An 11,233-nucleotide genomic window follows, 5' to 3' on the forward strand; every position below is an offset into this window, starting at 1 on the left:
AACTGATAAATCAAAACTGATTTTGAAATTTACGTATGGAAGTAACAGAATTTATTTAAACTTTTAAGGGTATTATTGTCTTTTAAACAATTGATATACTTTTGTAATTATTAAACATGTATAAGAGTAGAATTGTCTTTTTAATGACAATAAGCCAATATGGTGAATACAAAAAAAAATAGTCAAAATGAAAATTTGGTTGTTTGAACAAGCTATTTTAAAATGTACCCCGAGTCCGAACGCGTGCCACCTCCCACACACGCCTCCCTCGTGTAAAACCTCCGCCCCCTTGCTCTCACCGCCGCTGGGTCATCTTCGCCGGGGGTTAATACTTTTTTATTCTTTATCTTGGGAACCGGTCCTCTCCGGGGCACTCCGCTTTCTATTCCTCCGTTTAGATCTGAACGCGAGGAATGTGAAAAATTTCAACGGGGTGCGAGACGAAAGCGTCGTAAGTTGTTTTAAGCATTATTGAGCTTTCGTAAAAACTGAATTTTATTTAATTTTGACGTTCTTACTAGTGGCTACTAGAATTTGATTTAGTGGGAAAAATTCAAAAGAATTGATTGGATGTTTTGTTGTTTGGTTATTTTAGATATTCCACTAGTTTCATTTAATTGATATTGATTTAACCTGAAAAAAATAAAAAAATAAAAAATAAAAAAGCATGAAGAAATCACGTGCAGCAATGAAGCCAGTGTAATTACTTCAACTGGAAATTCCAGTCCTTTTACTATATAATCAAGTGAGATACTCACATTTATTTTCTTATTGTTTTAGATTATGATGCAAGGTAAATGATGCGTGTCTCGAGCTATCTGTTGGACACGTGGTAATAAGAATAACAGAAATACAAGATAGCTGTCGAATGCGGTAAACGCTGGAGCATCAAATAAGTAACGTATATCCCTATTGCGTTTTCTGTATATTTCCAAGGATCAAATTTATATGTATAAAGCTTGGTCCTTTACGAAATTCACTCAATTATACTTTGTAACTCACTTGACATTGTTTACTTGGTATAGCATTTACTGTCAGATAATTTTGAGCCACCCGGTTGGACTGCCCAGACATGTAAACACCTGTGTTCACTATCTAACAGATTGTTCTAATTATACATAGAAGTATGTTGCTTTGATCCGGAGGCTTAATATTAAGATTTATGCTTAGAAGAGAAGATAAACGTGATTAAGGAGAAAACTAGGAAAAGTAATGGCAGCAGAGATGCAGAGATTCAGAACGAGTGAAGATGATGACGATGAAATTGATATGGATGTGAAAGAGGAAGATGATGACGATGACGATGATGATGACGATGAAGAGAAGAACATGGCTACTCCTGCAATGGTTGGTGTTGATGTAGGTATTTTATCGACAAGCAGCAGTAATAATTTTATGCAGCACCACCAATTTCAAGAACAGCCAATTACTCAAGGAGGAGGATCTAGGAGGTGTAGGCCACAAGAAGAGAAGGAGAGAACGAAGCTACGGGAGCGGCAACGTAGAGCAATAACTGCAAAAATTTTGGCTGGACTTCGTAGGCATGGGAACTTTAATCTTAGAGTCAGGGCTGATATCAACGATGTCTTTGCTGCTTTGGCAAGGGAAGCTGGTTGGGTTGTTCTTCCTGATGGAACCACCTTCCCTTCCAGATCACAGGTACTCACTATTGCAACCATATGCGATTTTTTCTTGTAGATATGAATATTATTAGGGATCTCAAACGCTAAACAACTTATCTCCATAGGTGCATGCCACAAGACCTGTAGGAGGTACATCACCTGCAGTGGTTACATTGTCATCTCCACATACGCCAGCAGAACACACATCACCTACTTCCTTAAGAGGCATTTCACCTGGTTATCAGAGTACGGTCAATTATAATGCCAGCCACATGAAAGGCAGTTTTGTGCCCTCTTCATCTCCTTATGATGTGTCCTCCGGTGCACGATCTCAGACTTCAGCTATGATGGGTGACGGAGGAGGCATGCTGAGTGATCCTCCTCTTGGAGTTTCCATCGATTCAGTTCAAAATAGGCAGGTGAGATGGTTGTCTCTTTACTAAGATCAATTCTTAGTTTCAGTAAATTGCACATGAAACTATGTGATGTTTCATAAGCAATCTTCATATGTAGAACAAATAAATAAATAATGAAGAGAAAATTGTTTTATGCCTTATCCCATCAGTTTTCTTATATGAATCTTATGCCGCATTTTAATCAAACTGTCTATGGTTTTTGGGTCTTCTTGTGGCTAAGCCAGCATTCCTTATTTCCTCAATGCATATCTAATATTTTTCCATGCGTTATAAACAATTTTTGTAGGTTATCGACGTTTCTGGAAAGGTGCAGGAGCGTGATTTCGCTGGCACACCATATGTTCCTGTTTATGTTATGCTACCGGTGAGCTCTATGAGTACTCTTATTTTGGCCTTTTATTGTCTTTACTCTTTATGATCTTTTGTACTTGTTGGCTTGCATTTGGTATCAGAAAATTTTTCTCCTCCGTTGTTGTGAAAAAGTGTTAGTAGTTTCCTAGTTCTATCATAATTTTCGATTCTAGTGTATTCCCATTCCTTTTGGTGGCAGTTGGGTGTCATCAATATGAAGTGTGAGCTTGTTGATCCTGACAGTTTAGTGAAACAACTCAAAATCTTGAAATCAATTGACGTTGACGGTATTATGGTAGATTGCTGGTGGGGTATAGTAGAAGCGCATGCTCCACAGGAGTACAATTGGAATGGATACAAGAGATTGTTTCAAATCGCGCGACAGCTTAAGATTAAGTTACAGGTAAGTTCTCCATAAGATTTGCTGCGTCCCTGGCCTTCAATTTTGTTTTTTCTCTTCGCGAGTCTCAGGGGGACATTTCACAGGGTTCTGACTTATCTCTTAAAAGGGAAAAAAAAATTAGTTTTATAAGGTATTATTTTGTGGATGCCAAGTCTTCAGTTCTGTTGCTTTTGTTCTATAGCACATCATCTTCTCCACGTTTTAAAGGTGCAGATACAAGTACTTAATGAATCTTATCTTATTCATTAGGAGTATGATGGCTGATATATTTCGAAAGTTGACAAGCTTTTCATAAAGCATAAATAGATTGGTGACGATAATGCAAAACAAATAACTGCTGTTGCTTATATGTATATCTCTGAGAATTTTATTAAAACTCGTGAAGTTTTAATTGGAATCAGGTTGTAATGTCCTTTCATGAATGTGGTGGTAATGTTGGTGATGATGTTTGTATTCCCCTGCCACACTGGGTAGCTGAAATTGGTCGCGGCAATCCTGACATATTTTTCACTGATAGAGAAGGAAGACGGAACCCAGAATGTCTTTCGTGGGGAGTTGACAAGGAAAGGGTTTTGAGAGGCCGGACTGCCATAGAGGTATCTGATTCGACATCAAGAAAGTAAATGTGATATCATTGCTAATTTTTTAATTCTCAAAACACATTCAAGTTACCGCAGTTCTTAACTCTATAATATGTTTTTCTTTTTCATGTCTTGTATCTTTTGGGGTTCATGAAAAAATGAAATTACTGAGAACAAATAAGTTCCATGCCAAGTGAGCCAAAAATATTTCTACAGGCTGATGGTTACTTCTCTTAGGATTTGAGGGCTTCTAAATTTTTCGTATTTGCTCTCTTATTTTCTTATTCAGTTTTTAGTAATCACTTATGAACTTGATCTGGAACCTAAGCTTTCACTTGGGTTATTGTGACCGATAAGATCAATTTATCTCTTCGCTTGCCCTTTGAAAGAAAGAGCTGCAATTCTCTTACCCAACTGGATGGCAGAGTCAGTTATTTTAAAGTCTATTTTCCATTTCATATTTGGAGGAATTTTACTTTTTTTTTATTATCACACAATTATGCACACTTGATGAGCAGTTTAAAAAATTTATAGATTTGGTTTTGTTGTTTTTTATAATGAAAAATTTATGTAGGTTTACTTTGACTACATGAGAAGCTTCCGGGTTGAATTTGATGAGTTCTTTGACGATGGCATTATTTCTATGGTGATTGTTGGACTTGGTCCATGTGGAGAGCTAAGATACCCATCCAATCCTGTAAAACACGGTTGGAGATATCCTGGTGTCGGTGAATTCCAGGTAATGCAATATTTAATTATATTAGTTGCTAATTTCGACAGTGTCAAGTTTTCCAACGTACCGTTCCCTTGCTACCTACCGATCTATTACAGCCCCTTTGGACATAATGCTCTCTTAAAACCAGTTTGTCCCAATATATGTAGAGTACATGCACAATAGATAAACAACAAATGTGGTTGAGTTTCATGAACAAGCTCCTTATTAAATTTTTCCAGAAATTGTTCTGAGAATATCTTCTGAAACTCCTTAAGCTTTTAATTCTCTCTGATATAATCTGTCAACATTGTTCATCCTTTGCAGTGTTATGATCAGTATATGTTGAAAAGCCTTCGGAACGCAGCTGAAATTAGGGGACACTCCTTTTGGGGGCGAGGACCAGATAACACAGGTTCCTACAATTCACGGCCACATGAAACTGGATTTTTCTGTGATGGGGGTGATTATGATGGATATCATGGCAGGTTTTTTCTCAATTGGTACTCTCAGGTTTTGGTTGACCATGGTGATCGGGTGCTTTCTCTGGCAAAGTTAGCTTTCGAAGACACTTGCATTGCAGCAAAGGTAAACCAGCTCCACAAAATTCAATTTTTAATGCGCAGGATGAATTTTCTTATAGAAAATATGAAAAATGCATTTTATTGCAATAGTTGTTATATATTCTGTTGTAAGTAGCTTCTGTCTATTTGATACTGGAATGTAATGTGTATAGTGTTGTTGATAACAAATCAAATAACACATGAAGCTTATCTTACATGTCTATTTACGTAGGGAAGCATGACATTTATAAGTCACAGAAAGATGGCATGATTATATTCGAGCATGATTCCTTTCCCCAGCTATCATATAGATATGAAAGGAAGTGCTTATTTGATATGGATATTTCACGGAGATCATTTTACACATACATGTTGATGTTATTGTAGTTTATTACGCACGAAGTGTACATTATATAGACCGCTTCGAAAATTTTACTGGCTAACATGATCCCATTTTAATATGTTGCAAATACTTAAAATATATACGCAGATTTCGGGTATTCATTGGTGGTACAAGACAGCTAGCCATGCTGCTGAATTAACTGCTGGGTTTTATAATCCCTGCAATCGAGATGGTTATGCTACTATTATGGCAATGTTAAAGAGACATGGGGCAGCACTAAACTTTACATGTTCTGAAATGAGTATGTTAGATCAGCATGTTGACTTCTCTGAGGCACTGGCTGAGCCCGAGGGATTAGCCTGGCAAGTACGTGGCCTCTTGATATTCAAAATGAACTCCCTAATCTCCTGCTAGAGAATGTATTCTATCGGCTAAGCATTGATTTGTTTGCATAGTTACATCAGTGGTTTGCAGGGTAATTGTTAAAAAATGCACTCACTTCTTTCAATTTTTCTCATTGTAACAGCTTATATTGTAGGTACTGAATGCTGCCTGGGATGTATGCATACCAGTTTCAAGTGAAAATGCTCTTCCTTGCCATGACCGGGATGGTTATAATTATTTACTGGAAAAGGCAAAGCCCATGAGTGATCCAGATGGCAGGCATTTTTCTGCTTTTACCTGTTCAAACCTCAGCCCACTTCTCTTGGAAAGACACAACTTCGTTGAATTTGAACGATTTGTCAAGAGAATGCACGGTAACATTATCATAATATTACTTATTTTTGATTTTACGAACTTAGTGATATTTATTTTTCTTTTCTTTCTATGGCACCTAGGTACTAGTAGTCGACTTCTTAGCTATCGAAGATTTGTTAGGATTTGAATGACTACCAACATTCTCGGTAGATTGGTGTTTGTAAGATGCATTGTATACATACTCTCAAGTCTGCTTGCACAACTTGAAATTTATTGCTAATATGGCTTAGTTTTATCTTGTTCTTTATTTTTTTTCAGTAAAATAGATTGCACTGTACGTCTCCACTCAATAATGTCGTTATCCACTCAAATGGACTCCAAATCACCTCATACTTGGTGGAAATCTTCCAAACACCCCAAGGAACTCCTTTGCCAAGTCCTTGTGCTCGTTGAATGAAAGTGCCGCCTTTAAATTTTTATTGTTTTGCATCAGAGGAATGTTTCATCTCTAACGAGAGCTCTGCCAAATTCTTATTTTCCGTAATACTTCTATGTTACATCATCATTCACCACCAGTCGATTTGACGAGATTTTTTCTCCACGGAGTGTCTGGAAATCATCATTTAAGCATGGAATATATTAGGCCATTATTTACATATGCATGCTTGTTAAACCCATCATTAGCAGGAACAAGACAGTTGTAATCTAACTGTTTGATGTCTATTGCAGGAGAAACTGTACTCGAGTATCAGACATAGTTTCAGAACTCCCAATTCGTACTATAGGAAAGGCAGACGTACTATAGGAAAGGCAGGAGAGAGGAAGGTGATAGATATTTTAATACTCCATTTTAGGTAAACCTGTAAAAAAAAAAAAAAAGAATTAATTATGTATACTGTTGATTATTATAATTATAAATTATTATTATTATTATTATTATTATTATATAGCTTTAACACAAATAATCCGGTTACGTGCTTCAAGTCGGTGTAGGTGGTCTAACTTTAGTAGTAGACCTCATTTCGCATTCCAGCCTTTTTAGCTAACATGATCGAAAAGAGAACATTGGTTATGGTTGGAAATGTCTGAAATGATTATTTGGTATTCAAAGACCGTACCATTCATATATATTGTTCCATAGAGCTCTCTGAGGTTCACAATATTGAGAAATACTATGCTTAAAATTTAGTAAATTTTCTTTTTGGATTATTTTATATTAAAAGTAACTTTTATCTTTCTCAAGTTAGTTGCGAAATTATTTTCAAAGTTGATCAATAAGAAATTCAAAATTTTAATTTATTTGTTTACCTATGAATAAATTTAGCTTGGCTAATGTATTTATAAGTTACTTATAATCAACCAAATTACTTTTTATCCACTTGTAAAGTATTTAGTATTCATTTCTGTTGACGGTGACATTAATAATGGGGAAAATTTTATAAGTGAGAAATTAAGTATGGTATATTTTAAAATTAAGAAAACAAGTTTCAAAATTCAAAAATCAGTTTTTTATTAAAATTTATTTATGATTTAATTATTTTATTAATTTAATATATTTAGGTCACATATCTATATAATTTAGTCATGGATTAACAATTTGATTACTAATTTATTATATTTTGGTTACAAATCAAAAATTTTATGTCACAAATTATTTTACGGTTACAATTAAAAAAATTTAAATGTCACAGTTAGTTCATCGGTCACAAGTCAAAAAATTAATTAGTCACAAATTAATTTTTAGTTACAACTTATCAAATTATTGGTCGCAACTTATTTCTCGATCACAAATCAAAAAATTTATAGGTCACATTATTTTATGATCACAATTTAAAAATTTTATAGGTCACAAATTATTCATCAGTCACAAATTAAAAAATTTATAAGTCACGATTTATTAATTAGTCACAAATCGCATATATTATAAGTCATACTTATTATACAGTCACAAATTATCAAATCATTGGTCACAGAATAACAATTTTTTAGTTCACTCATTATTTATTGGTCACAATTTATATTTTTTTTTGGTCACTTCTTATTTTTTGATCCCAAATCAAAAATTTTATGTCACAAATTATTTTACGATCACAATTCAAAAATTTTGCAGATCACAATTTATTCATCGATCACAAATTAAAAAATTAATTAGTCACGTATTAATTTTGTCACAACTTATTTCTTGATTACAAATCAAAAATTTTATAGATCACATATTATTTTTTGGTCACGAATCAAAAAATTTACAAATCACAGATCACAAATATTATAGGTTACTACTTATTAGACAGTCACAAATTATTAATTTTTTAGGTCAAGCATCGACATCACCGCCGTTGTAACACCAAACACCACCACCATCGCGACGAGCGATGCCGATACATTGCACATCAGCCTGTGAACGCCTAATAAAGAAGAACTCCCAACAACCACCACTCCAAAACACCGCACCACGGCCACAAAACCACCAGCGACACCTCTCACAACCACCACCATTGACATCACCGCCACTATAATAGCAAACACCACCACCATCGCGACGAGCGACGCTGAGGCACTGCACATTGGCCTGTGAACGCCTAATCTGGAATCATCGACACAATCTACTGCACACTGGCGCTGTGAATGCTCGACAATGCACACCGGCCTCAACCACCAGATACGCCACCGCCAACCACCACCACAACTCGGCCAATACACACACCATCGCTCCATTCTTTCGACGATTCGCCCATCTTCTAGTCGGCAATTCCAGATTCACCCCAGCAAAATTGCTGCCACCACCATCACATAGCAAGGATGAATCTGTTCTTCTGGCCGGCGATTTACCCTTCTTCTAGTCGACGATGATGGTTTGGTTGAGAGAGAGGGCTGCCACTATGGGTGTAGAGAGAGAGGAAGAAGGGAAGGGAATATAGAGAGAGAAAGGAGTGAGCAAATTGATTAGGGTTTCGAGATAGAGTTTGTATATTTAATATTTATTTATATTTAAATGTGAAATATCTGATTTGTGAAATGTGAAAGTTCCCATCTGATTTTAAAACTAGGGTTTTATGTAATTTACACTTAATAACGTCACTGCTTATAAATAGCGTCCAAACATTTGTCCAAGTTTAGTCAAAACTCGTGAATTATGACCCAATTTATAGTGGATACATTATCCTTGTTTCTAGTCACGTTTATTTCAAGATAGGATAAATATAAAATCTCTATCATCGCATCACATCGATTCAATATTCATTTCATCCCAATCCACATTGCCCCACTCACCCACAAAAGAAAAGAAAAGAAGAAAAAAAAAAACATAGCCCAATGAATGGATATAGATTAAAAATATAAAAGTATTGTAAAGAATAATCTTCATCATATTTTTCCAATTTTATGGAATTATTTTCTTAATAATTGATTGTGCCATTATCATACAATCTTTTCTTTTAGAATTACTTATAGCCCTATAAATAGACTCTTCTATTTTGTAATAAAAACACAAATTTTCTATATACAATTTATAATAATCTAACATTGTATCATAGAGGAATTAATTTTATTTTGGATTAAACTTGCAAGCTTCTGTGAGGCTGTTCGCTCTATCAATTTTTTATTTTATTTTATTTTTTTAAATTAGACATCCTTGTCTAGCCAAATCCTTTTTCATTTTTAATATATTATGTCCATATTTTGTTCTTGATTTAGGTCGAATTAGAATTTCGGATTAATTCAAATCTTGTTAGATGTTGGCTACTCTCGTTGTTTCCTTCTCAGAGAAACTTGATTTTTGAGGAAATAGAGAATTAGTTTGGAAACTTTATGAGACCTGTTGATGCTAAAATTATTATTACTTTTTAAAAATCTTGTTATTTTTCCGTCGAATTTATTTCATTACATCTGTTGTTTTAGCCTTATTGTGTGCCAGGATTTCAATTTCATCAATCTTTCCTTCATCCGTAAGTGTAGTATTGATACTGCCCATGAATTTCTAGATTGTTATTATTAAATACGGTCTACTCTTCGCCTTCTAGTTATTAAAATCGTTTGGGTTTTTGTTTTAGTTTTGTTTGTTATACTTGTAGGTGTCTCCTTCAAATCGTGATGATGATTTGACTGATTGGTGTATAATTATTTTTCTTGGTTTGGTTTGATATGATTCGTGTATAATTATTTTTCTTTCTTACCAACTTTGAGTTCTTTGTTTGGCTTGATTGGCATGCAAGTAATTTTGAAGTATCATTTGATCCTTGAAAGAAGAAGATTTGATTTGATGAATTTAATTTTCAAACTAATTTTGATTTTCAATAGCATCATATTGAGTTTAAGAATATTGAAGATATGAAAAGACCGTACAAAATAATGTTCGTGATAAATTTTCAATTGTGTGATTATTTTTCTTAATAATTGATTATGTGATTATCACACAATCGATAATTTTAAAGTTATTTATAGTTCTATAAATAGGGTTGTCTACTTTGAAATAAAAAAAAAATTTATTATACATAATTTATAATATTTTAACAATATACATCATTTGATAAATTATATTCCTTGTAGGATAGACTATTAAGCGAGATCAAAGAAAAATACTTTAATTTTCTTTTGTCATGCCATGTGCAATACTTCTCAAGTATAGTGTAACAAACATGCCCGTGACAAAAAACCTTATTTGTTGTCTCATACAATAGTGTCCTACATTGTACCAATAAACCTGACCCCTAAAAGAAAAATCTAATATATCATTTTTTTCTTTTTTAATTTGATTTTCATTCCCTAGTATACCATCATGCAACAATGATGAAAATTACTGAACTTGTGAAGTAACAGAGGTACGTTTCCAAAAAAGAATGTAGTTTTCTGAGCTACTTCTGAAGTCATTTCTCCAGCCTTGATTTCCTCAACTCGTCCGTATCAGAAATGACCCTGGCCAGATTATCCCTGCTCTCTTGCCTCTCTGGCGATGTGAGAGAACAATCTTGTGTTCTAGTCGAGTTTTCTCCTTTATCCATCTCTTGGAAAGTTCCATACGAAGGGGAGCATGCAAGGGGAACATCCAAAGCGATCGCCCTTTCTATTGCTGCTTGATACTCCTCCTTGTGTTCTTTGGCAAGAGATGCCTGCCGCTCCATCCTCTGTGCTACCGGAATATCCATAATCCGCTCACTTTCCAGCAGTGACTGTACTAGAGAAAAATAAGTAATATTCAAAACTGCAAAACATATATTTAAAAAGCTTAAGAACATCAACAATAACTAAGTAGTGTTCCAGGTATATTGAGTTTCTACATGAATCGTTCTTCTCTAGTCCATCCACTTTATTGTTAGATCTATAGGAAAATGAAAAGCAACTAGAACATGTGGCGTGCCTCATCGACATCAACCTCACATAAGATGAGGATAGTCATCACATTTTAAAGAAGCTTATAAAAAAAATCATAAATTTCACTTCGTAGGAAGTGAGAGAGAGATTTTCATCTTAAACAAGCATTAGGGCTTTATTCGTTGAGTACATGATACACAGACATTTGTGGAAGGCGCTCCTAGCTCATTAATGTC

At 34.6% G+C, this 11,233-nt stretch overlaps 2 protein-coding genes across 6 annotated transcripts; one reads left to right on the forward strand and one right to left on the reverse strand.

Moving 5' to 3' along the window:
- Positions 1 to 226: 226 nt before the first annotated feature.
- On the forward strand, positions 227 to 6,559 carry LOC111382522 (beta-amylase 7-like). Of its 5 annotated transcripts, none has more exons than XM_023006545.1 (12): positions 227 to 451; positions 781 to 901; positions 1,103 to 1,659; positions 1,748 to 2,041; positions 2,325 to 2,402; positions 2,589 to 2,792; positions 3,194 to 3,388; positions 3,948 to 4,112; positions 4,413 to 4,673; positions 5,139 to 5,357; positions 5,530 to 5,749; positions 6,420 to 6,559. In XM_023006545.1, exons 3-12 carry the CDS (start codon positions 1,213 to 1,215, stop codon positions 6,446 to 6,448), a joined length of 2,112 nt encoding a protein of 703 aa, XP_022862313.1. In that variant the 5' UTR covers positions 227 to 451; positions 781 to 901; positions 1,103 to 1,212; the 3' UTR covers positions 6,449 to 6,559. The 5 variants fall into 5 exon arrangements, with proteins under 5 accessions (XP_022862313.1, XP_022862321.1, XP_022862329.1 ...); XM_023006538.1 differs by having other exon boundaries at positions 228 to 451; positions 1,026 to 1,659; XM_023006531.1 differs by having other exon boundaries at positions 228 to 451; positions 1,039 to 1,659.
- Positions 6,560 to 10,309: 3,750 nt separating this feature from the next.
- LOC111382566 lies at positions 10,310 to 11,218 on the reverse strand. Its single transcript, XM_023006587.1, has one exon. It carries the CDS (start codon positions 10,919 to 10,921, stop codon positions 10,553 to 10,555), a length of 369 nt encoding a protein of 122 aa, XP_022862355.1. The 5' UTR covers positions 10,922 to 11,218; the 3' UTR covers positions 10,310 to 10,552.
- Between the last annotated feature and the right edge of the window lie 15 nt (positions 11,219 to 11,233).

This window comes from Olea europaea, chromosome 3, assembly GCF_002742605.1.
Source record: "Olea europaea var. sylvestris chromosome 3, O_europaea_v1, whole genome shotgun sequence".
NCBI lineage: Eukaryota > Viridiplantae > Streptophyta > Magnoliopsida > Lamiales > Oleaceae > Olea > Olea europaea.